The 26,846-nt window shown below is 40.5% G+C and overlaps 1 protein-coding gene across 7 annotated transcripts in view; it reads right to left on the reverse strand.

Annotated features, from left to right (window-relative positions):
• The window catches only part of diaph2 (diaphanous-related formin 2), a 368,827-nt gene that overhangs the window by 239,735 nt on the left and 102,246 nt on the right, over window positions 1–26,846 (reverse strand). For all 7 annotated transcript variants that reach the window (XM_061048503.1, XM_061048502.1, XM_061048504.1 and 4 more), the window contains 10 exons: window positions 22,125–22,199; window positions 21,952–22,021; window positions 20,595–20,731; window positions 17,377–17,485; window positions 14,473–14,583; window positions 12,340–12,452; window positions 8,922–9,038; window positions 4,140–4,258; window positions 2,473–2,537; window positions 1,555–1,659 (listed from right to left, as the gene is read on the reverse strand). In XM_061048503.1, coding sequence (XP_060904486.1) covers window positions 1,555–1,659; window positions 2,473–2,537; window positions 4,140–4,258; window positions 8,922–9,038; window positions 12,340–12,452; window positions 14,473–14,583; window positions 17,377–17,485; window positions 20,595–20,731; window positions 21,952–22,021; window positions 22,125–22,199 — 1,021 coding nt within the window. The remainder of the gene's footprint in view (window positions 1–1,554; window positions 1,660–2,472; window positions 2,538–4,139; window positions 4,259–8,921; window positions 9,039–12,339; window positions 12,453–14,472; window positions 14,584–17,376; window positions 17,486–20,594; window positions 20,732–21,951; window positions 22,022–22,124; window positions 22,200–26,846) is intronic.

Genomic DNA, 26,846 nt, shown 5'->3' on the forward strand with positions numbered 1-26,846 from the left:
TGAAATTGGTTCTAATTCATAAGAAAGATTTTAAAAACTTGAACAAAGATAAGGGCCCTATGGTGCATATACTTTATGTGTATGTTCTGTCAAGATGTATAGGGGATATGATAAAGTCCTTACGGTCACATTCATGCAGGTTTGTGCCAAACAAATTACATATTATCCTGCTGAGGTTAATGTCGACTGATGTGCCGCTCTGAAGCAGTCACCGCTCTTTGAAGGAGCATTCAGACAAACAGAGGAAGAGAGGGCTTGACTCTCCAGGGCTCCCCTGCTCCGCTCTACCTGTTAATGCACCGCAGTCAGCCAGTCTTCAAAAGACAGAGGCCTGTCAAGGGAGGGCGAGGGGGAGGTGTGTTACGGGGAAGAAAACACTTGGAAACAACATAAAAAGCTCCAACAAGGGAAAGAGGGCATGCTAAGGTAACGCAGCCTCGGCTCTAACAGTACTGCATGGTGGAAGAAGGAGAGAGAGAGAAACAGTGAGGGGGAGAAAAAAAGCTGCGAGGAAGCAGAGCAGGTGGAGAGGACATTCGGAGTCTTATGGTCTCATTAAGACAGGAGGGTAGTCTGTGGAAGATGAGTGATGAACTAGTTTGGGTACAAATGCATGTTAAAAGAAAGGAAGAAGAAGCTGATGCAGCACCCAGGTATATAAAGTGCAGGGGTGAGACCCGTACACACATTCAGTTTGAGAGAAAAACTATGTGACTACAGCCGGGACAACAGCCAAAAGCTTTTGCCACAACACAGCATTTGTTGTGGATCTAAGAATCATAGAAAAAAGGACAAAAGTAGCAAAATGTTACAAGAGAAAAATCTACCAGTGCTGCGGGTGCAGTTTATCAGACAGGGAGTGCCAATACAGTCTACCAGAGATGAATGTTTGAATGAAAAAGGCAATCTTCAATACAAATGTAGCTATGCCATCTTTCAACGCTGGTTTATATTAAATTCTCTAAGCAGGGAGGCAAACTGCCCTTTTGTCTCAAGACAGTACTAAAGTGTTTGAAATTGGGTTAAGGGGGAAATAGCAGTCATTTTCTGTGCTCAAAACGGAAGGCTTTGCCTGGGAAGAAATGATGTGGAGACCAAGAAAGGAAATGCAATCCATCTCTTTGATGATAGAATTACATAGGAAAAGCTTCAATAGAGCCATTCGCGCATAAAAAGAGCTACAACTTAAGGGAAGGAGATTGACCCTTTATTAAATCAAATGTTCCTTCATGGATGATAACTCCCACTTACAGCCGCAGCACATCTATAAGTGGGTTTGAAAGGTATCCTTCTGACCAAATCAGCCCTTTTTTTTCCGAGTGGTGCCATTACTTCTTGTTATCTTGATCTGAAAGAAAACTTTTTTTTTAATACTGTGTAAGATTGTATGACATGTTTTTCACTTTAAAAGCAGATTAAAAGGGCATCTTGACAAGTTTTTTCAACTGTCTCCTCTTTTTGGTACTTTTTTTGGAAGCCGTACAACGTGAAAGATCTCTGGGGGGAATGTAACACTGTTTTGCAGAGTGGTGGGATTTTTCTTTATGGATTTACCTGGGACTCCAGGGTCTGGATCTTCCCCTCCAGCTCTTTGATTCTTTCTTCCTTCTTTTGAGATTCAGCCTGGGCCTCCTGCCGTGCACTGAACTCCTCATCAAACTGGAAGAAATAGAGGCACAAGCATGTCTATGTGCACATAACAAATATTTGTACGAAGATGTAAACAAACACATACTCGGGTTGGTGAGCGGCGCGGTGTCTCCGGAGAACGGCCACGGGGCACATCAACAGACACCGAAACACGCCCGTCTTACACTCTCTGGCCGATTTCTATTCATAGCTCACGTGGCCCTAGAGCCCTGTTGTCCTTTGTCTTTCTTTCAGGCCTGGCTTTCATGTATGATGATGGATCTAACCTTTGCAGAAACCGAACCCTGTCGCTACAATGACTTCACTGGCCCAGCAGGGTGCGTGGTTTGCTGGTGGGACAAGACCCTTAAGAAACCAACATATCCTGGACCCCCTTCGTGTGGCAGACAGAGGCAGTGACGCAAGACGATGCATTGAAATATCATGCATGGTTTGCTTGAGGCAAGGTTTTACAGTAAAATAGTGTTCATTCTATGTGCCCATAATGAATACAATAAATAAATAAAGCAAATATTGAATAGATATCACAGGATTAAAGGGAGATGTAAGATAAAGAGATACATGCTAAAGGGCCTGGTTAAAATGCACAAAAAGAGCCCTCACATAACTTAACTCTCCCCTGGCACGGTGCACAAATAAGTATACATCAGAAGATCGGCATTGATTCTTGTAATGCTGATACGGATCATGTAGCGTCACAGCCAGCTATTGATCAGGGCATGGAAAATCAATAGCTTGTCTGGGAGCTCTGAGGAAGAAAAAACTTTCCTGATGGGAGTCGGCCAACCAAGGGGGGGCTGTTGGGAGTGATTAATGTCTCACCTTTTTGGAGTACTCTGCAGCCTTCAGCTCACTCTCCTCAACTTTGGCTTTGTCCACACACTGATCTGCAAGACAAGACAGTCATGGTGATGAGATACCTCTGAAGCAGCACTGGGTGGGATGTGCAGCATTAACTTTGGTGAGATTATAAGCATATTAAAGCTCTCATGATTGGAACTCCTTCTTTTAAAGTCTGTAAGGGCAGTAAGGTGGTCTTTACATTCCAGATTACTGTATATAAGCACATCACAGATTACTGTATATAAGCACATCAGCACAAAGACTAAGTATTTAGAAAAAACCTTTAGATGAGATACCTCTTGTTTAAATGGACCTACATGTGTCCTCACTTAAAGGTTGTTTGAAGTAGATTGTGATGAAATGTAATACTAAGGGAATCATTAAATACATGAACAAATAAATGACATATCCCCCCTTGGAGAAAAGCAGACAAAGTAGAAAAAATGGGCAGTTGTGGCGTCTGATGCAACTGCTGTGTTAACCTTGTGAAGAGGGGACAAGTACGGGAAAAGTGTTTTCATGATGTGTTCAATGACGGCCTCACATTCGCTGAAATCAGTCACACTGTGCAACTATTGGCTCATGCATTTGTGCTACTCTTTTGCCCTCCTCTTCTCTTCATCCTAGTCTACTGACAAAGGTGTCCTTAAATAGTAGGACTCCATACCTTAATAATCAGAGTTCTTATCTGTTGCTCTGGGCGAGTTTCTTAAACTTGTAAAAGAGATTAAAGCCTAAAGTAAAAATCCTGTATGTATTTTTTTCTGTAAAATCTCATTGTGACACAAATCCCTCATTGTGCAGTTACCCTGTGGATAAATCATCTGAAGCCTTAAGTGTCAAGAGCGTTAATTGTTGTTAGATCACACATCATGCGACACATTTTCCTACAGAAAACAGTATTGTTGTTGGGGGCCAACACCATGATGTGAGAAGTAGAAAAAACAAGGGTGGAACGGCATCTTTCAAATAAACATTTGGACGTGGCATCAAAGCCCGCGGTTTCTGTGTGGATGTTACAATCCTTGAAACTTTTTTAATAACTGATTAAACTGTGGTAAAATGAGTGAGAAAACGTATTAGATACTGCATCAATCCTCTGTGGATAGGTCTGGAAACTTTTAATGACCCTTTGTTGGCAAGTCACAGAACTGTTTGTGACACTACAGAGGGAAACAGAACACTGTTATTTATTTCTGTTGTCTGCACCAAATAACTCTGTCCATTAGTAATGCAGCGCAAATAGATGTTCTCTATAATGCAGGGAACACGACTGACTGACACCGTCACCATGGAAAAACCACATTTAAAATAATTCTAAAGCAACAGCATTCATTTTCCCACATAGAATGTATTATTCATCAATAATTAGATGACCCAATCTTATATGTCAAGCCACTGCAGGTGTTGTGTTTGGCAGAGGAATCTCAGGGAGATCTGGGAGGATAATGAGAATGACTGCAAGATATCAAAACATTTTTAGCAACAGCGGTGAAGCACCTCCTGCTGCACGAAGTTTGCAAAGGAAAATATCTGATTCTGAGGATGATTTCAGTTTATTCCATTATAGGAGAAGTCTTGAAGACATTTATTATACTTTTTTAAACTTTTAATAGTGAGCTCATCTGAAGCAATGCAAAAAGTACCAGTCAGGTGAGTGAAGTCCACGTCCAGTCTTTTGCTGTAGCCGAAGTCCGGGTCCATGCCGCTTCGATGCAGGACTACCTGGGACACGCATTCTTCTATCACCTTGTAATACTGAGGCCTGGGGGGTCACAAGACATAAAGCAGAACAATTAGACACACCACAAAAAGATATGAGTGACACAAACCTTACAAGGCTAATTAACCACAAATGATTCCCTTATCCAAGCTAGAGGTCACAAAATGCCAAGTCAAAAAGGGTGCTTGCTGGAGAAAATAGGCACCCTATTAAATTTGATCACTTGCCTCACCCCAATCATGAAATTAGCAGATTAATGGGCACACAAAACCAAAAGTCTGTGTTAGTCTGTCCATTTCAAGGTGACAGACGGTAGCCAAGGCTACGCTTGCCCTCTTGCCTAATTTGCAATCATCTTAGCCAATTAGAGCAACCATAAAAAGTGAAATGTAAATCTAATCAGTGTAATGTGTGTAATTGAAAGCACAATGACCAGGAAAACATGTCGGCCGGTTAGGAATGTGACTGAGCGCTCAGTGCTGTCAGGCGGGGGTGTGTGTTTCAGCCCCAGAGTCCCGTTCCGCCACACAGGTTGGTATGTGACCTTTTCTCGGTAACATTATCAACTTTAATTGCAAGTGACATTTAGCAAATACAATGCCATCTTAAGCTGAGCCCCAGACTGAGAAATAATGATTTTCTAGGCATGACATTGACCAGAAGTTGATGTTTAAATCCGCTAAAGGGGGAAAAAAAACAAAACTTTTTTATTCATGCAAAGACTCGGAGCAACAATTATTTTAAAACGGAAGGAGGGATTTGAACTGAGTCAGGAGGTGTGACAAAAATTATCTTTAATGATTCTCATTAATACCCAAATCTACAACAATTACCTCAACTAGTGTTAACTTCAAATTAAAGTGCTTGTGGATGCTGCTCACTAATTGTTTCAGTTTCCTTGAACTGCGGAGTAATCACAATTCTGGCCCAATATTATGAAATCTGGACTTTGGGTGGAGCAAGATGAGATATATCAGCAGCTGGAACAGGGACAGCCTTCTGATTCAGTAATCACAATCAATTCTTTCATCTCCTTTTTAGATATGAAACAGTGTTCTGATGGGCACAGAGTAGACAGTGTTCTTCTACGGGTCCCAAAGCACACATATACTGTCCAGTACAGCCCTCTGAATATTAAGACAGAGTGGATTTTCATGTAGAGAGCAGAAAATGTCCTTCTTGCATCTGCACATTTTTTCCACTAATATGATAAAAAAAAATCAACAACTTTGATGTAGATAAGGAATGAAAAGTGTTTTTTAAAGCCTTAGTGATGGTTTGAACTGATGAGAAAGATCGCAAACGACACTCAAAATGAATCATTTGAGTAGGCAGAGCTGTGGATTTAGTTTGTGTGGCCAGGTGGGTTCATTTTGGGTGGTACGAAAAGAGCACATCGCAATATTAGATAAGTATTTTTTTTCAAATAAAAAAAGATAAAAGCCACATTTTAAAAGAAAATATACTGTATGCAGTTGTTTAAAAATAACACCACATGAAACAGAATTGAGTTTATTTTCAAGGTATGACTCTGTTGCCCGTAATTTCAAAGGTTGTGTTGGTAACTTGTGGGTGGACAGGCTGTATCGTGCTCTCAACAGGAATATGAAAGAACACAGAATTCTGAGCCAAAGAAAATAAGAATAAATCAGCATTTAGGTGCACTGTTTTGAAAGCATGAAATGCCATACATTAAGCTGGAGCTGGCGGATGCGCCCACTCGTGATGGGAAGAAGCTAGTGAAAGCTCACGCATCGCCCTGCATGGCTTAAGCACTGTGGCACTCGGCTTACAACTGTCACCAGTGTACACCACATTATTATCTCAATAAGCCGCCCTATTTTCCCTTCGTCCTCCATCCTCCGCCACCACCAGGCAGATAGGGGTTGGGTGGAGATAACTATGAGACGCAGAGAGTGACCCAGAACTGTCAGGCCCCCCTCCACAGTGGGCAGGGCCGGGCTCCAAAAAAGCCAGCATATGTCCCCTGCATCATTCCCCACCTCTTCTTTTACTCTGGCACCTTCATTTCTTCCAATGATCGCTCGCAGTTCAGTGCAGCCACAGCCACTTGATCCAGCTCTGCTCCACATAGCCAGAGTAATCCCCATATCACCCGGCTCCAAAAGAGCAGATCTGCTCTATATTTACTGGGTGGGTTTGATGTGCTCCCATTCATTAGGCTTGCAGTGAGAGATTAATTATCAAAAAATAAACCAAGGCCCAGAGGGGAGCGCAACAACTAATGTTGTGTTAGGAGGAACGACAGCAGATGGAGCACGGCAACAGGCTACCTTCTCAGACTTATTAGAACACTAATTATATTATTTCATTAATTATAATTAAATACAGTTTATTTCCTAATGATCAAATCAAACATATGCTAGGGTTAATCATAAAGTCAAATCTGTCACATATTCATATACGTACTAGGGCCTGACCGATATGGTAATTTCTGAGGCCGCTACCAATATTGATATTGGGGTGAGAAAAAATCAGATACCGATATATCGGCCGATATCTATCTCAGATCTGCTGTGTGTTAAATTTTATAGAGCTAGATAGATAGAGATATACAGATTGTATTGTGTTGATCCGTCAAATGCAGTTACCAAACACTTGTGGAAAAGATATACAGAATAACGTAGACAAGATGGTCTCTCAACTGGAAAGTAACTTTGCATGTACGTGCATCACCGCTTGACACTCCGGAGGGTGATAATGCTTGTTATAATCCATACAGCACACTCGATGGTGACAGCCAGAAAGAGAACTGCTTGTGTAATTCAAGGATACTCAAATTAAATGCTATTTGACCGGTAAATCAATCTAGTAATATCGGCGCATATCTGAGAAAAAATTTGCAGACGCTGATCTGATAGTCACTTGATATGCTAATATCGGTCGATATTATCGGCTGGACGGTTAATCAGTCAGGCTCTAATACATAACTAACCTTAAATGATTGAACTAGATCCATGCTTTGCTACAACCAATCTCTATGCTGATGATTTTTTTTTTGTGTACCGAGATAATAAAATAGTATACATACTATGACACATTTGCCTTACTTTGACTGCAACATAGAGCGTTTCTTACTCTAAGGCCCAGTAATGAAAACAGATGAATAGAATCTGTTTTAGTAACATGTAGTGTCGCATGTACTGTAGTGTTATCCCCAATACATCAAAACTGTGATGTATAAAATACCTGAGTCAGAATACATTTCTGGTGTTAGTGTTTGTGTATACACATATACGGCTCTGTCCTTGTATTTGTGATTGAAGCCATATGGAAAGGAAAATGATATATTTTAAAATACCATCCAATTTCTTTTTCATGAGCACTGTCGCGGATTCCTTCATACTGGCTGACTTACAGAAGAGTGTCTGGACGGTGGAGCAGAGGTGGACGTGGCTGTAGCTGGCTAATGCGAATTCTATTTCTCACTTCCCACATATAGATGAGGAATACATTATTCATAACCCCAAGGGAACAGCAACTTGTCTATGGTAAATTCATCTTCCTCCTCTCATCTTTACTTCGTCTTCAACTTTTTTTTTTTTCTGTCTTATATCTGCAAAAAAAAAAAAAAACAAAGTCTGACACAGCAGAGATTTCATCAGTGTCCTACAGTACAGATGAGCTGCAGAATTCCTGCCCAGTGGCTGATATATTTGCTCCTAAAGGCAAAGCAGAATGCTAACCCAACAGTTGAAAAGTACTTCTTTATTCCAAAGTACAGAATATTACCCTCACTCTTGTAATTTATGTGTTCTAGACAAAGTGAGGTTTTAGTTTAAAGTTTGATCCCCATAAATTCCATCAATCTCCATCTTGGGGCGGCAGTAGCTCAGACCGTAGGGACTTGGGTTGGGGAACCGGAAGGTCGCCGGTTCAAGTCCTGATGCGGACCATAGTAGGGAAGTTGGTCTGGTAGCGGGAGAGGTTCCAGGGCACTTCCTGAGTACTGCCAAGGTGCCCTTGAGGAAGGCACCGAACCCCCAACCTCCCTGGTGCGCTCCCTGCATTGCAGTGTACTGCATAGCAGCCCCACTCTGACATCTCTCCATTAATGCAACTCTACAGGTCCTGTTTGTGCATGTGTGTGGAGCATGTCTCTCAATAACAGTGTAAACCAATATTTCCCTCAGGGATGAATAAAGTATATACAAATCATTTAAAAAAATAATAATAATCTAGAAACCAAAAGGCCAATTCATACTCAGCAGTGTTGGGGATTTCTTCATTATTGTTAGGGCTGAATGTACTCCACACTTTGTTCTATTTGTAATGTAATCAACATTGTTTCACATGTTACATTTCTCCACACGTTATGGATTTTATCATATTGTGTGTTTTATGCCCATGGCTCTGTTTCATCAATGATTCACATGCTTGCCCTACTATTTTTTTCCCTCAGTCTACAAACAAAATTAGTTATACAATAAAGAAGGGAGGCAAGCAAATAGATGCTGCTTTCTTGGTCATTTACACAAAATGTACAGTAAAATAAACTATTTCAAAGTTAAGCATTCCTTTAGGTGGTGAAAACTAGTTCTTGAAAGTGATAAACGTGATGATGATGTTCCTCATATTTACTGTTAAAAACAATTAACTTGATATCCCAAAGCTTCAACAATCGGAGCAATCTGAACTGCAGCAGTTCATCACAAGGTCATCAGTGAAATCAAACACGACTTACCTGATGTAATAGTCATTCCTGATGAGCAATAGGTGCTGAAGGATTGACAAGAAGTAGGCCTCCGAGCCGGTGTCTTTCACCATGTTGGACAGGAGATGGTACACCTCATTCATGTCAGTACAGGAGCACGGTTAAGGAGAAAAAACAACTTGTGTTTTCTTTGATACACTTTGACTAACTTCTCCAGAAAACTACCACAAAAAGAGTTCATGTTCAGGTGCCTTCAACTCCTTGTAAACATTTAAAAGTGTATTAGTTTATGTTTTTTGTTTTTTTGTTTTTTTAAATACTTGTTTATTTTCCCGCAGTTCCTCTCCTCAGGTTTTTTTTGACAGGCATCATGGAGCAAAAGCTAAAGGAGACGTGATTCGTCTTATCCATTTGCTCTCGGGGGAGCTAAAACAGAGAATAAGGGGAAGGGGATCGGCAATAAAGAATGCTCCCTCTGGTTTACCTGTCACTCCAAACCTTTCAGAGTAGAAGGAAATTAATTACATGAAAAAACTCACTGGTTTGAATGTTTAAGGCAGGAATGATGGGGAAGGGAAGGGGGGGTATCATTCATAGGGCAAAAGCCTGGCTGAGATTCGGCTCTCAGATTAAAACTGACGTGCACTCAGGAGCAAAAATTCAGGTTATTAAATTTGCAAAAGGTATTGATTATGTGTCTTGTGTTTGCTTTCCCCAGGAGGAAGGAGTGATGGCTTTGACATTGAAAACAGATGTTAAATCAGAATCTCTCTCTTTGTACTTCCATATTCAAATATCCTATATCTTATCAATTGATGAGTATTTAATACAATTTGTATTAGTTCTGATTGATTTAAAAAAAAAGGACAAAACGTTTGAAATGTGAAATCATTGAATCAAAAGCAACACAAGACCATTGCAAATACAGTGTACGGAGAAGAAGGCCACAGACATCCAAACATGTTCACCAAATTAAATGTCTGCGTTAATTGTCGTTTTTGTTGCAAAAGGTTCATTAAGAAGTCATTAAATCTGTGTTTCTCAAACTTCTAATAGCTTCCTAAAAGTGCAGCTCGGAGAAGTAAAGAACCGAGGAAAATGAGTGATTTGGAGCCTATTTAATTTGTTTGCTTGAGAAAGGAGGATTTCCCAACGGAGACTCATCTTGTTTGGAAAAGTGAAATAAGCCTCTCAGATATGTGCACACATTTAGAAGGGTAGAAAAAAAAAGAAGAGAAGAAGAAGAGGAGACAGTGCCCTGTTAAGCTTGCAGAGATGAAAACCTGATTGCCATCATAACATAAAGTGTGCTAAAATATTTACATAGCGCGATGTACTGACTGCAAAGCAATCAAGTGACATTTTCAGCTCTGTGGCAGCATGTGTTGTCAATCCCCTCCCTTCTGCTTTGGGGAAAAAGCACATCAGTTTAATACGTGATTTTTAGGTGACTAAGCTTAAAGGACTCAGACAGAATTAAAGTTTAATGAAGACAATAAAGCGCCACAGATACAGTAATATTTCTGCTACTAGTAGCATGTTCTAATAGCTGGTTTTGTGGATCCAAGACTCATGAGCGATTAGAAGGGTCCGATAAACAAGTCAAAGGTCAATCTAAAGAGTTTGTCAATGCTTTGTTTTCTTCTTAATACTATATGTCTTTGTTTGACTTTTGCATTAGAGTATCAATATTTCCTCTTTTTTTTTGCTCAATTATAAAAAAAAGCTTGTCCCTGCATTCTCCATCTCCCATGCTCTCATCCACACAAAACAATCTGCAGCCGCTGCAAGAGGAGAGGATCAATTCTTTTAAATACTGTGTGACACTTTTCCTATTAATTTCAACAATGTCTGTAATTAAACTCCTATCCCATATCAAATTTTTTAGAGGGAGACGGATGGGAATACGGGCTCCCCTTTACAGGATCATTTCCCTCCCTTGTATTAGCCGAGTATGAAGCCTGGGAGAATTACCAATCCTGTGAGATTCAATTATAGTCTCACCACTGCAGCGTTTGAGAGGACATGAGAAGGAGCTCAGACTGGGAAAGTATCCAACTAGCTTCATCTATCACTAAGCTGCAGACATAAACCTAATGTAGAATGCCAATCCGTTCGATGACACCCCCTGTCCCCCTTCCACTTCCATCCTTTTCTGTCGCGCTCTGTCTTTACACTCCCTCTCCAAATAATGAATAAACATGAGTGGCAGTCAAGTGTGACGTAGGCCAGTCAGTGGTGGGGTCAATCAATCACCATTCCACAGCTCATTAATATTTATAAGTGGCCTGGAGTCACCTCCTCGCCACATGGACCTGGGCCGGACAGGGGATGAGCCTCTTCAGGTTAATATTCATGAAACTGTGAGGAGAAACAAGACACATGTGCAATGCTCAGGTAGCAGAAGTACTGGCTGCGTGATGGCATGCACATGTCTGTCTGTACGTGTGTGTCCGTGAGTGTTTGGGTGTATGCAGGTGAAGGGACGAAGGGACGAAGGGTAGCCTAGGCATTCGAGTCATGCTCAGAGCTCGGGGATCAATACCACATTGTCCTTGGAAACTAACATTGGGCCTTCTCATTTGTGAACCTGCTCAAGCACATCATTAATCCAGGTGCACTCCCCCCCCCCCCCCCCCCCCCCCCCCCCCACTCTTGACGCACACACACACAACCTCCTCCCCTCACCTTCCATGTGTCAACAGAAACTGTCAGTCACAGCAGCAGCAGCACAGCTCCGTGTCAGTGTGAGAACTGAGGGACTCGACGGAAGAAAAAGGATGTGGGAATGAACATCTGCATAACAATGTCAGAGTCTGGTTCCACAATGTCAGCCATTCATTCATAGCCTCGGAGAAGATTGGTGAATTATTAAAGGGTCCTTCTACTGGGCTGCTTGAAGAAGTTTCTAGCTCGGGACTCAATTACTGCCCACCTTATTAACTTCCACTCTGCATGTCTGGAGTTAAACGGACATTGGTGGAGGGAGCTAAAGGGGGGGATTCACATTTCTATAATGGCACAGAAAGACAAGAAGAAGTGATTATGCTGGAAGAGCAGAAACCTTGATCATATAATATATATCACCCCACATAAAAATGTGTCTACTGTGCATCGTAAATGGTAAGAACAGGAGAGCATCTGTCTGTTGGAAAACCTTCCTATTGATTAATACAACAGACCTACTTAACCATACAGGCAAAGGAGAAAAAGTAAATAGGAGGAGTGGAGAGTGAAGAGGTTGGGAAGATAGGGTTATTTACCTGCAATACCTGGTGAGAAATTGAGCTAGATATTGTGCTGTGGCTCTTCAAATACTTTTTCTGATGAATCAAACCATGAGGGGGTTTTAGTCTGTAAAGATTGGCGGTATACACTCATCTCTTAATGCGAGTTCTGCAAACCTAATCATCTGTATATGCACACAAGTGGGAGGACAAAAGGATATTCCATCTCGGCGCGGATGTCGTCCAGGCGGTGGGAGAGTTCGATGGAGTCCTCCTCCTTGTTTTCGTTGAATACCTTCAGCTGGATGTCAAGCTCCTCTGTCTCTTTTAGCTCCTGGATTGAGTGAGACATGCGGACGGTCGATGAAAAGATGGCGTTAGATAAAAGGTCATCTTGCAAATCTAGATTATGACAAACAATTCATTCAGATAAAGCTTTTTAACAGCCCATTGCCCTAGTGTGTGCATTGATGAATTCTCTTGATCATGTTAATGCTGATGAGGCCTGTTGTTAAACATAAACTTATTTGGACAGTATTGGACTTTTGACTCTTTATAACAGGAATTTTCTCAAAGCCACTGTGAGGAACTTCTATTTTCTGTCAATCTAATCGACACCTTGGACCATCATGCATGTCTTATCTCTTTGCTGATCTTGTCATGTACATTTCTAGAGGTCACCCTTCTGTATTTGTGTTGCCCAAAGTATCACTCAATGTGAAACTTGGCTGTGAAAAGTACTTTTAAAAGGCTGTGTTCAGCATCGCATCATCTGGCAACTCCTGGTTATACACATTTAAAAACAACTTTATTAAATGAATCACTCTTTATGCTGATGGTCTCATTGCTTTTGGTAATCACATAGAGGCATCAATATGAATTTCATACTGTTTAATAACTAGATTAAAACTCCTCACAAGATCTTAGAGGCCCTCCTCTGTGTGCTCTTTTTACGTTCTTTGATTTTCTTTTCTTTTTGTTTTAATACAAAAATAAGATGATGAATATAATCTGTGTTACTAGAATATGAGTTGCAGTGTACCAGCTAACTGATTGCCCCTGAACCTTCTCACTATGGTGCTCCAGACAGTCTCTTTCCCCGCACACCTGTTCCTGCCACGAGGGGCTAAGGCAGTGCTCTTTCCCACTTCTCTATGAATCACCGACAGTGGAGTTTACACACAGAGACAGGGCCAAATGTAACCCAATTTCTGCAGGTATCAATCACCCTGCACTGTTTTCGGCTGCACCATCTGTCTTAAGCAGCACTGGTTCGGAGGGAGGTGCACAATGGCACAAAAAAGGGTGGGAGGGGGGGTAGAGAGAGGAGGAGAGCCAAAAACACGTGTCAAGGACTATAAGAACAAAACAAATTGGGCTTTCTTTGTCAGCGGAGTACACTTTTTCTTTGCCAACAAGCTACGCAGACTCCTGAGCATAACTCATGATTACATGAAAAGAGTGTCAGTTTGAATGTCGGCAATAAAAAGCGGTGAACGTGGCGTCCGTAAAATGACGGTACGGACTCTTACATATCAGGGAAAAGAATTTGCAGATTATTTAAGTAATGACCGAAATAATCAACAGGAGCAGCTGGGATGAGTTATTAACAACTGGCTCTGTGACACGCTCACCCCGCTTGCTACAAACGAGGGTGTGAGTGATTAGTTGGAGCTCGTTTGCCTTCACCCTGTGTGAGGATGTGGAGGCTTGTGATAATGATGCCAGGACGACCTGTGTGATGAGGTGCTGGCAAGGCATCAGATTTCTCACATGGTAGTACTGCGAGTACTAGTTACACAACTACTGCTAATGAATATGTTCATAATAAAGCACTTTTATCAAATTATCTGAATAGCTGAATCAGTATTCAAATCTTGGAAAAGAGGATTTCATTTTACATAAGTTTATGTTGATCCGGTAGCGGCCTCCTGAATGTACTTCATGTTCAAACTGCATCAAGTGAAAGTGCATTTAGTCAATGACCTGAGGTCTGTGGAAACTTTTAATGGTGATCTTAATAAATTGCTTTTGTTAGTTTGTGTGTGTCTGTGCACGCATTTGTATGGTCCTGAGTGTATGCTCTTCTGTAGGGACCATAAGACCTGTACTTGAAGTATGTGTGTGTGTGTCTGTGTGTGTGTGTGTGTGTGTGTGTGTGTGTGTGTGTGTGTGTGTGTGTAGTATGGTTGGTGCAAGGTCCAAAAGACCAAAATGTCCTGGTTTAACTCACTAAAACAGGAGAACATTTATAATGGGACCATCTTTCTGTATGTGAGTAGCATAACGTGAACTTGTATGACTTTTAAACTGTCTGATTTAACCATGCGTTGTCTGATAGTTTGCCAACTCACTGGTAGGATTTTCTTGAGGCCACATCTTAGGAACTCATTGCGTAGATGTATCCGAAAGTCCAGGTCATCGGGCGAAGTGACCAGGGCGTTGATCAGCTGCATGCAAGCGACCTGTGGAGCAGACAGAGAAAATAAAAGGCGAGAAAATGGAGATAATCAAATAAGAAATCAGAAACAAACTACTCATTATATAAGATCACGTACATAAGATTATAAGATTGTGTGATTGAGTTGTAAACTTCATGTTTTCTCTCTAATATGAATATATACTTGTTGGTTAATCTTAACGCCCTTAATATTAATATTCCATATTCAAACTACAGAAAAAGGCATTGCAGCAAAGAGAGAGAGCTCGTAGAAGTAAAGGTGTATTGACTAGTTATGCATTATTAATGGATTTATTGGCAAGGAAAAAGCCTTGTAGAGTGTGTGTCTGGTTGAGGAGGAGCAAAGAGAGGGGGTGGTGGGTGGGGGGGGGGGGGTTAGAGGAAATCACTGATGAATGATAATGAGCAGTAAGGTGTTTCAGGGGAGCGAGCAATGGATAAGACAGCTTTCCTTGGACAGACAATCGATAGCAGGCTGAAGGATTCCCATGGACGATGTGAAACATTGTCTTCAGAAACCTTGGCCGGATGCTTTTGGCTTGTATGTGTTATTAATAAGAGCCACAACAGCTGTGATTCTTTGCGGGGTACCTGCTTTAGCATTTAGTAGTTCCTTGGTTTCAATCTCAAATCTAGAAATCCCTCCATGTAAGACATATGTATTTATGCTAGGATGAACTCATCAGCACAGCAATTAAATACTTTTGATTTTGAGCTTCGGGTCTGATTAAAAGAATGCCCGGGAGTGGTTTGCACTAAAGTTAAGTTGTGAGGTACAATGCATGTTTGTATGCATACAGATATAAAATATATATATTGAGATAGTCCATTGAGATAGCACAAGCTTTCAGAGTAAAAGATTCAACACCATTGACTATGTGAAACAAGAAGCATGGAAGACTTATCCATGTTCCCGAAAGAGCTAGAGGGCTTCCAGAGCAATATCTGTATATTGAAAAACCTGACATTTTACTGTATCCACCGGAGGCCATGTACATGAAAGAACCTCCACCAAATCTTCACAGAATCTATGTGAGCGAAGAAAGCCATGGAGATCATGAAAAATTCTGTTTCTTCTCCTGCATACAGATTGATACTTACATCAAGCACCTCAAACACACCTCAGCCATACTTTGTGGCTGAGTTGGGGACAAGGAACTGGGGGGGGGGGGGGTAGGGGTTCTCTGTGTTAGGTTTAGAGAGCTGCCATAGGGGGGTTTCCAAACATCGTAATTAAAAGTGCCACCGCTGGGACGGTTATAAAGTTGAAATGCAGAGTTTCTCTCGTGCTCAGCAGACGAGTGTAGCCTAAACAACGGCGAAACACATTTTAATCACATTAGCAAAGTCTACTTCAACAGCTCATCACAGGTTTTGGATAAAAAAAGTCTATTAATTTCCTCGAACCCCCTGCATCAGCAAAGCATTTTAATTTACTTCACAATTAGCGGGGCTTCATTTCATTAACGGCAAAATTTAAAGGAAAAACAACAGCCTCCTAATAAAAGAATATCTACTTTCGCCTCCGCCACCCGCCTCATCAGTTTCCTTCATGACTTTTTCCTTCATGACTTCCAAATCCCTGCAGTTAAAAAAGTAATTCCTTAAGTAATTCCCTGCTTTTGCTTTCACAACGCCATGTTTTAAGGAGCGTTTTTACTGCTGTTGTATAGTTATTCCTGCTGCTGAAGAGAACGAGTGAGAATTAAGACAGGTATGGTGCTTTAGTTGCCCTTTTACACCGACTCCCCCGAGACTAAACCTGACAGCAGCAGGGATGAAAAAAATAAAATAAAAAAAAGCAAGTGGAAGTATTTGTAAGATGTGAGAAAAAAAATGAGCAAGGTAGTGAGAGGTAGAGAAAGTGTGAGGAAAAGAGTAAGGAAAGGGGGGGAAAAAAGCTCAGATGAACCTAACATTTCAGCATGTTTTTTTTTTTTATCATCATTTTTTCTCACGTTTGTAATAAGAGTGGTATGGTTCAATGGAGGTGATCTTTTAAGCAGGTGTTTTTGATAAAAGCCGTGTTGAAGGAGCTGTATTTCAATAGCCTCAAAATGAAGTGCAGTGGGGCTGACAAGCGCACCAAAGACGGTTAGACAAGATGAGGAAAGCACATGTATGGAGACAGCTGAAGTACAACCGGCCTAACAATGACACAGCAGTCAATTGAAGGCTCGCTTGGCTACAAACGGGGTCTTCATGACAGAATATGTGCAAATGGCAGCAGACTGAGCCAGGTCTCTGCATGGCAATAATCTGACTGCTTGTAAAGGATTTGATGGCCGTTTTTGGTCATGTAAATGTAAGGGGGGTTACACAGTAAAATGTCTCTCTATTTTCAGATTGTCAGTGGTCATTTGAAGGTAAAACGTTGAACTGACAATTAAGACATGTCCATCCTCAAAGCTGTGTGCCATATTTACTCATATATTAACCGATTTATTCACAAAATGTGCAATATTTAGAATACTGATGTTGAATTAATTTTCATAGAATATAACTACTAACTAAGCACACCTACCGCAGTCTTGTTTTCCTTTATGTATGTTTCTATTTGTTTATTGCTTTGTTATGTGCACTTTTTTTCTCGGCACCTGGTCCCGTTTTATGTGGATGAAAGACAATAAATCATTTGGAAAAAGAGTTAACTAGACTTGAGGTTTTTACTGTTGTGGCCCCTGAACCATAAAGGTCCCTGCTATTCTTCAAAAGCAGATCATCTGATGTCGTGAATGTTTGATTATTATCACACAGTGTTGTCGACTAAATCTTTGGTGTGTGTGTGATTCCAAACCTGGAGCTGCTGGGCTTCGTGGTTCTCCAGTCCTTCCACGATTGGAGCAAATCTCTCTTTGTTGTTCCTCTCTGCAGCGATGGTCATGGCTGCTAGAATCTTATCCAGGCTGGAAGAAAAAACAGGGAGCAGGCACAACAAAAAAAAGTCAACAAACACTTTTATCACCTCACTGACAGGACATTTACTCACAATTTTCCGCTCAAACACCATGTATCTTATCTCCCCTTGTGCGATGGTGTGGACATTAGCTCAGCCAGTCTTTGAACACCCTGACAAATGCCACTGCGTTCCATCTCTTTTCATGCAATCTGCTCTATTATTGCTGCAGTGCCTAATTTGACTTTATTACGCTTGTTACTAAGCTGATGATAGACGAAAAACAGCTTTTTTGCTGCAAACCACAATTTTGGGAAGGTGTGTTTGGCTGGGTGAAAAGGGGTGCAATTTATTGTAGCGGCTGCAAGATTATTTTGAGAAAACCCTTATTGAGAAGGTAAGCAAATGAGAGCACTCACAATGGCTAAAGGCGGCTCAGCTAAGTAGAGCAATGGACAATTTCAGGTTCTAAATTGTCAATGAAAGAATAATGCTTTGCTGCGCACACAAACACGAACAATGAGGTGAGCGCAATTGAGGTAAAGTGATGTCTTACGAGCACTTATGCAAACAGTGATTTACAATGTGCATACATAATAATAGGCAACAGTTGCGCTCTGTCACTGCAAGGCCACGTTTGCTATTCTGCCTTCATCAATTGAAAAACTGAACAGCTTAATTCCCCTCATCTTTTTTTTCTCCTATGAGTATAAAGGTGCTCTAACAGTGATATACAGGTTCCCCCTCGCTGGTGGGATAAATCAGCTAAGTTAAATAAAAGTCATAAGTGAAAATGTCAGGGATCGGCCAATTTATGAAGAACATACAGTATGTGCTCATCCACAGGCTTACTGATGCCACTTTTATTACCATGTATCACCTCAAAGGAAAAAAGAATCCAGATGACAAAGTAAAAGCAGGGTTCCTTTGTGAGCGGGGGGGGGGGGGGGGGGTTATGTGTCTGACCAAAAGGGCTGTATGTGTGGAATAAGCCTGACACAGAGATAAATGGAACAGGCCGTGCTCTGTGATAGGGGTTACAAAGTCACAGACAAGCATGGGGAGCTGCATACTGAGGAGCTTTAAAGCCGGTTCAGACGACGCTTCAGAGCAGGCGAGATAGATCTGCTTAACTTGTCGTGTTCCCTTTTGATGCTGTCAGCTGTAGAGGGTGTTGAACACGAGCCAGCCTCACAACATTGGTTGGCAGTGAGTTTTTTTTTGGTTCTTTCATTTTTTTTTTTTTTTTGGGTGGGGATAGAAAAGTGACGCCTCAGCTCCTTTGGATGTCATTTCTACAGGACACCTACATCTTAATGCAGGGCTCTGATCGTGGGAAAAGATTGCCATGTTTACAGCATCCTTTTTCTTGAATACTTTGGAATAGCGTGAGAATCAGTGATCAGCAGCAAGTCTGTTTGAGTGTAAAGCTGGTGTCTGTAATAGACTATATTTATAATTGAAGTCCTTTGTAACAGAGCTGTAGGGGCGGCTGTGGGTCAGGGGTCAAGTCGGTTGTCTTGATCCCCAGCTCCTTCAGCACACTGATGGCAGAGGCTGCTTTGTAGCGATCAGTATTAACTAATCTATTTATTCACATTCACAACCTCTTCCGACCAAGCAGCGGGAGCAACTTGGGGTTAAGTCTCTTGCCCTGATGTGTGCTTGGGCAAGAGACTTAACCCCAAGTTGCTCACATGATAAAATTATGAAATTGAGAATAAATTGAATTAAATTAATATGTTGTTTCAGACTTTTTTGTAACTTACAAATCATCTTGAAAACTGTGCATAGCCTATACATATATATATATTTTTTTTTAAACCATAAAAGAATATTTGGGTGGTCGGAGATGTGAGACACACTCAGCTTCTCCGACACAAATTGAAGGTTTGTTTATTTCCACGTCTGCATACAGAGTGACTTTGAAGTGCCATTGTTATTCTAGTCCGGCCCAGTGGGAAACAATAAAAACACTCCCTTAAATCCAATTTATAAACTGCCAGCCAGGTTGGGTGTCCCTGGCCAAACTACACGGACTTGTTCCACACATTAAAGTGACTAAACTTCATCGTCTGACCATGTAAACCGTACTGTCTGAGGTAATCTGTAGATGCAGTTTTACGCTGTCAGTGGGTTGAAGTGTATGCATGAGGTCCAATCTCTGCCCGAGTACAGAGAAACCACCCAGTGGGAGAAGATTGGAGCAATAGTGATATTTCAGTGTTTACAAGGAAATGCAGCCGCCTCCCTCCCTCATGCTGTTTCAGGAACATTACGAAGCCTGTAAACATAGTGGACGTGGACAATATCTCTTTCATCAGTGCATATTTTGTTGGCAGGATTTCTGAAATGGTGTTGTGCTGTTTCTATATCAGCTGTGATTTAGAGAGAAGAATAAGGAAATGTGTCCCTCAACTTTGAATACTAAAAACTTCTCTACAAGTTGGACTAAAGGACAGAAACAAATCCATGTTAATACATATTTAGTCACTGACCTATACTAACTAGCCAGTGGTGCTGCCCTGCTTACCACCCACACAGATGTGCTTGTATACCTTTTCATTGTTTAATATGAAATACAGGAAATATGCAACATATGTTGTTTGTGGATGATATTGTTATTTTCTAGTCTGTTTTCATGTTAATAGTTGTTGTTTTGTTTTCAGTTAATTAATACTACTGTTGAGGCATCATTTTTTTACCTTGACAATTTTCAATAAAGGTACTATAAAGCGTATCATATCACACATGCTATGTAGAAAAGAAAACAGTTTATATACTTTTAGTTAACTTTTTTAAAGTTTTAAACTCTAGCTCCTGATATAAAAAGTTTAATTGGTTCACAGCAAGGCTTGCATAGCATCTTGATTAGCTGTGATATCTTTTCTCACAAGTTTGCTTTTTTGCAGATTTTTTGTTTGTTTTGATTTATTTGTTGTCTTGTCATTAAAAATGAATTTATTTTCACCACTACATATTTACTGGACAGTGGTGGAATTCTCTGTTACAATTACAACTTATTACAGGCTGTAGAGACGTGCATTTAATGTCATACAAGGGATGAAAACGCCAGAGCACTATGTACTGTATGTGAGAACAAATGTGACACCACTTACATATTTTCCTCTCCGATGATACAGAAGGCTGAGAGAATTTTGACGATCTCCGTCATCATGCTGGTTTGTTTGGGGTCGATGGCTCGCGCCAGCAGCAACAGGCTACGCTCATCTCCCAGGATCCTTTGCAGTCCATACTGTGAGACATGGAAGAGAGGAGGTAGCATGGGGAAAAGGTCCGTTGGGTATAAATAATGAGAGCATTTGCATTCATGGAGAACTTCCACTTCAAAGAAAAAAAAAGAAAAGAAAAAAAAAAAAAAGAATTACACAAAGAAGCAGTAATGTGCATAGGTTATACTTAGCCTTAATTTGCTTTTAAGTAGGGACAACGAGGCCATGGGAGTAAATGGAGAGGATGATGAATTAATTCAATTCAGGACAGGACTATAGGGACAAATGCATATAGTCTCCTGTACTCTTTATTCTCCACACATCTTAAGAAATGACCACGTGTGGGGATTAATGCAGAGAAGCAATATATCAATAGTTCATCTATCCTTGAAATGTGAGCCACTTTTTGAGAAATGAGCAAGACCTTCCCAAAAAATGATAATTAAAAGACCAGAGACTGTGAGCTTGAAATGGTAAAATTAGCTTCACTTTACTGTCCCATTATCCCCGGCTTGTCAAGAGTCCACATTCAAATAAGGGTTGGAATCCTGGCTACCTGAGCTATTTTTTAGAAATTCAGAAGTTTAATGGTGGACATAAGGTGGGAGTGGATAATTTCTCGAGACATTACCTTTAGTCCCACTCTGTACTTGAGGATTTATATTTGATTAAAATGTCAAGGTTATGCACAGGTTAAATAAGATGGAGTTTGTTTAATAATCAATTCATGTTGATGATTAGGCCTGTTACAGTATTTGTATTCATACCAAAGTGTCACGGGTCGGACGTCACGGTTCAGTGCAAACAGTCATACGACAAATACATCTGAGTGTATAAAAAAGGTAATCACACATGGCAGCATCCACTACCCAATCCATGTGGCAGTAGTGCTCATTATTGTTTGCTAACCGCTATTAAAAAACAAACAAAGAAGAAGAAGGAGACACAACAGAAAACACGAAGAAGAAGAGTAATGCGGTAGAAAGATGACACAAAGAAGTTAGAGGACCCGCCTGGGTCAGCCTCAGGCTGTACCAACCCAGATTAGATCTAAATAACACAAGATGGAACAAACTGTAACTTGTACAACCGTCAGTTCTAACTTAAACCTAGAGGTCTACATCCTGGACATTTTGGTTCTTTTTTCCTGTTGGACTGGACTTGTACTGAACCATGACCCTGCAACCGAAGTACAAAACCGACCCATGACCCTGTGACACCTCTATTATTGACTAATACAAACCTTATTGTTCATGAAGGCTTTCAAGCATTGGATAAGTTTATGCTGGTTCCTTTTATCGATGCTTTCTTGCCTGTAAAAGAAAATCAAAATGATAGTGTGATAATTGTGATAAACAGAAGCGGCGCCTTTCAGAAATTTGAGAGAGAAATGGCACTTTTTATCAGATCACTTACTGTTTCTTGTCCAGCAGCTTCTCCAGAGCATCCAGGATAAGGCCAAGACCCTCATGACCGAAGTTATTAACCCAACTAGAAAGGAAAAGAGATACAATGAAGCCAGTTAGACAAACATTTATTGCCCTGCTGTTTTATTGGAAGCCATGTTGATTCACAGAGGGAAGCCAACACAAACATTATTGTATTATCCTGAGAGCAAATCAGTCACTCAGGCTAATATCAGAGGTTTAACGCTCACTCGGATAAATTGACTGTTGTAGTTTTTAATTCCAAACAGAGCGCTGCAAATACAAAAAAAAACACCCCGCCCGCCCTGCTGGTGAATACGCTCTGAATGGGATTGAATTTAACTGTACACATCCACGAGCAAATGAACACACATCCGTCTTCACTACTGTTCCAATCGCTTGGCAGTTTGTATGCACCCCCCACCCCCCCCCCATCCCCACCCAGTGAGCTGTTGTGTTCTTGTGCCAAAAGATTAAGCAATGCAAGAAAGATAACGCTGTAATCGATAATGGATCGCAGGAGATAATTGGCTATAAACCGCAGTGTATCAGGAGACGGCAAATGATCCAGTACAGATGAGCCCGTTTGTCTACGCTGGTGGAAGAGAGGGAGGCAGAGGCAGAGGGGTGATGTGGTGACGGGCAGATTATGTCATTAGCATTACTTGTTTTCAGGCTTCTGACTGTCAATAACGCAGAAAGCATGGGGCAATTTTCTGACATTAACACGGCTTAAGTCGATGATTTATCCCGTTCTTTTGACAATGATTTGAAATAATAATGGTTTGAGTATTAAAGTCGTTTGTATTGACTCAGTGAGTCGGAAGAGACCCTCGACTAGGGACGGGATGCATTAGCTGGAGGCACCTGGCAAAGCTGAAGTGAGGTATTTCTTTGATCTGTGTCTAAATTGGAACACACTGCAACCCCCTGCAACCTTTGCGCAAATTTCAAAACAGACCACCAAACAAAAGTCATTTAGTGTAGTTTATTACACTGAATGGTTTTCTTTATAAAATACAAAGCATCATAATGTTGTGTTTTTATGAACATTGGTCCCTTTCCTTCATGTGATCTGCATGTATATTTAAAAGCCATACAAAGAGAAAACAACAAAGCAGCTTGATTTTCTGCAGAATAACAACGCTGTTTGAATGTATGCATGTGTGATACAGAGGTGGTAGAGGTAAATGTGAGCACAGGAAAACAAAGTGGGTAAAGAAGGCGACGTGGCTGAGGAAGCACATCTGAGTAAATCCAGAGTCTTTGTTTATTCTGCCTAGTTATGCTGGTAATGCCAGTCTTCAGTGAGCTGGAAATTGAACCAATATTTGTGAGGTGAAATTCAGTTGATTAAATGGCATAGCTGCAGTATGAGATCCTGGGAATGCTGTGAGACCTCAATAAGGTGTGTGAGAAATGCACTGCAAAAAAAAGAAAAAAAAATGAAAAACCTCTGCAGAGAGGACGAGTTGAGGCACCTAATAATTATCTAAAAAGAAGATATCAATGAAAAAGTTCATCCACTGCAATGCTGCTTTGATGGCATGTTTCCCACACCTTTAAAATAGTGTAAAATTACACTTCAATACATGTGTAACCATTTCATTTACTAAAGGTTGACTGCTTTTTTTCTTAAGTTGCCATTTTTTATGGCATCATTACATCATAGGAAAAAGGTTCCCATTTTAAAAAGTGTACAGTATCTGCACGTCTATTCATGTTCTAATTATGACTAAAAGGAGACATGAGTGCTCTGTGGACAGCCAGCTTAGAAATACAGTTCAATTTAGAATATTAGAGCGATTATTAGAAAGACTGTGAACAGCATTAAAAATAATTATACGTTATTAACAAACGTCTTACCTAAAATGTGTCATTACTAACACGTTTCTAAAAAAAATAAAAAATAAAAAAGTAATTCCTAGTTTCCATATTTTTGTTCTGTCAACTCTATTTGATTTGTAAACTCTAATCATAACCTTTCATGTAGGTCCTTATTTTCACCAAAGTTAACAGAATAATACAATTTAATAAGATAAGAATGTCTCCAGGATGATTCTCTTAACAATCCAAGTAGAGAAGAATGAAAGATTTTCAATGAAAACAAATTAAACTAAAAATAGGGTACAATCCGACTACTCAGGTGGTTGGAGAGTCAAAAAGATCTCTAAATGCCACACATTTGTTTAACAGCTGTGCTTCACCTTGGAAAATTAAAGCTAAAAAACTCCCATTTGACACTTTTTAAATAATAAATACTTTGAAACTTGGTTGATTCCAGCAACATGTTTCATTGCATTCTTTTGATCAGGCACCCACAGGTAGGTCTAAAAAGTCTTGAAATTGACTTCTCTGTCTAAAACCATTATATATATATTAGAGGGAAAAAAAATCTTGATTTAGTGAGAAAAAACAAATACACTAATATCCAAAGTGGGTAAAACAGCACAGTTCACAAAACAAGCCAGGAGGCTTCAATAATAAATACCTTCAACTGAGAAGGTGCACTAATTAAAACAGAATGCAAATTGGAAACTTTGCAACAGATGTTTGTGGAATATGTCTGCTGTCTGCTTTATGTTTACCTCCCGTCTAATAGTGTTGGAAAGGAATAGAATAGACATAAACGAAACGGAGGGACATGGGATTGTCGGTGCAGAAAATGTGTCATCAAAAATGTATGTGTTGCTGCAGGTTGCAACATAATGCGGTCCTCCTCAAGGTTTTTAAGGCACTAAATGTTTTGACTCCTCCCTGCACCCCCACGCCGTCTATCATTTTCTGTCCCCTCACGTACACCCTCAGGCTCGCTGCAGCTTGCCTTCTAAAAGTCCCCAAAGTTACCACAAAGAAAATGAGATATGGTACTTCTAGAGTGCTTGTCCTGAGGCAATAAAGAACCCTATCTCTGTTCATCAGAGAAACTGCCTCAGTGGACAACAAGCTATTTCAACTACAAACAGAACAATGCAAATATTAACGCCACCTCTGCTAGGACGCCTACTTGAAGTAATAATAATGTTTGAAAAGTTGTAACAGGCTGATGGTCTACCTGTCTGTAGCTACCTCTTACCTCTCACTTATAACAAATAGTCTGTATTCCAACATTTAATGAGCTTAGATATATTTAGAAAGCGTACAATACTCAATTCCAATGAGATAACTAATGTTGCTAACAAAGTAGAGCAGTGTAGAGGTGACTTTTTGGTCAAACATGACATCTTTGTTACTTCAGGCCAATGCAGCAATTTAACAGTAAAGGAACAAGAGGTCACAATTATTCCTTATCAGTCTCCTCTCCTAATGTGGGCATACATCCAAGGATTTCATTAGGTTAGGGGAGAACTTGCTCGTCTAATATTGATGGCTATAATCCTCTGGTAAAGTGCCACCAAATTGTGTTACTTTTTGCAATCATGTAAATCCTGCAGGCAAAATGAAAAATTCATGGTCAGTCTAAAAGGAAGCAATTGCATATTTTATTTTTTGTGTTATTACTACTGGCTGGATGTAAGTATGTTGTAATTACCACCACGGCTGTAAAGTGCTTTGGATAATCTCACAATTTAGATATTTTAAATATTAATGAGATGTTTACGAGCATCAAGCATGCAACAAATATTAAAGTCTAATTCAAACTCAATAATGTTGTGGAAGTCTGGAAAACTTAATGGAACAGGGTTTAAATGTCTTGCAATGAGATGACCATCTGTCCTCCAGTCCAATGACATTCAGTCCCCGAAAGACTTAACTGACTTTCTGACTTGTGCCGCCCACAACAGATGTAGTTATATGCATGAGCAAGTATTCATGCATACATCCAATTTTCTATACAGCTCATCTTGTTCGGGGTCACTGGGAGGGCTTGAGTCTATCTCATTTTGCATTTCCTGAAAGGCATGGTACATCCCGGACGGGTCAAAGGTCCAACACAGGGCAAACAGATACAGATAAGGTAGCTGTGTAGGGATGAAATTCAGAGGAAACCCAGTACATATTAAGTCCACACAGATGGCCGACAGATTTAATTAAACGGTTATCTAGCTTTGAGTTTATTTTGTAAAACTGAGCCACTATAACAGTCCAGTGTGTATCCTGCCTCTCACCCAATGACAGCTGGGATTGGCTCCAGCCCCCTGCGACCCCGAATGGGAGAAGTGGTACAGATAATGGATGGATGAGCCACCATGAAGAAACTAACTGCATTTATATTGGCATGTGTACCCTTTGTCAGTCTCTTCTAGCAGTATTTTGAAGTTACACATCATTATGAAGCCTTGGCTGCTGCCTTAAAACTACTGTGAAGTGCCTTTTTTAAATGTATGTTACTTCCTCCACCACACACTGGCAGTACTATGCAAATGTTTTTGGCAGAATGGAGTGGTACTCGCCTCTGAAACTTGTTGCTTTCAAGGCTGTCTCAATGTTTTCCTCAAAGGAATTCAGTTAGTTACAATGATAGTACTGTAGGTTCCTCGAAGTGCGGACAGTATATCAAAGCAAGGAGTGTGGAAAACTCAACAAGTGTCGAGTGTGTGTAGAGTTCTGCAAATACTTGGCTGGGGAAATGTTGATACATGATGAAAAGATTACTGTGCATCACAAAAAACCACAGTAAGTGACTCAACAACGACAGACACAGTGAGAGGCAGACACTCTCTCACCCTCTCTGTTTGACTGATCACTGTTCTCGTGTTTAGATGGCTTC

Source organism: Labrus mixtus, chromosome 10 (genome assembly GCF_963584025.1).
Source record: "Labrus mixtus chromosome 10, fLabMix1.1, whole genome shotgun sequence".
Classification (NCBI taxonomy): domain Eukaryota; kingdom Metazoa; phylum Chordata; class Actinopteri; order Labriformes; family Labridae; genus Labrus; species Labrus mixtus.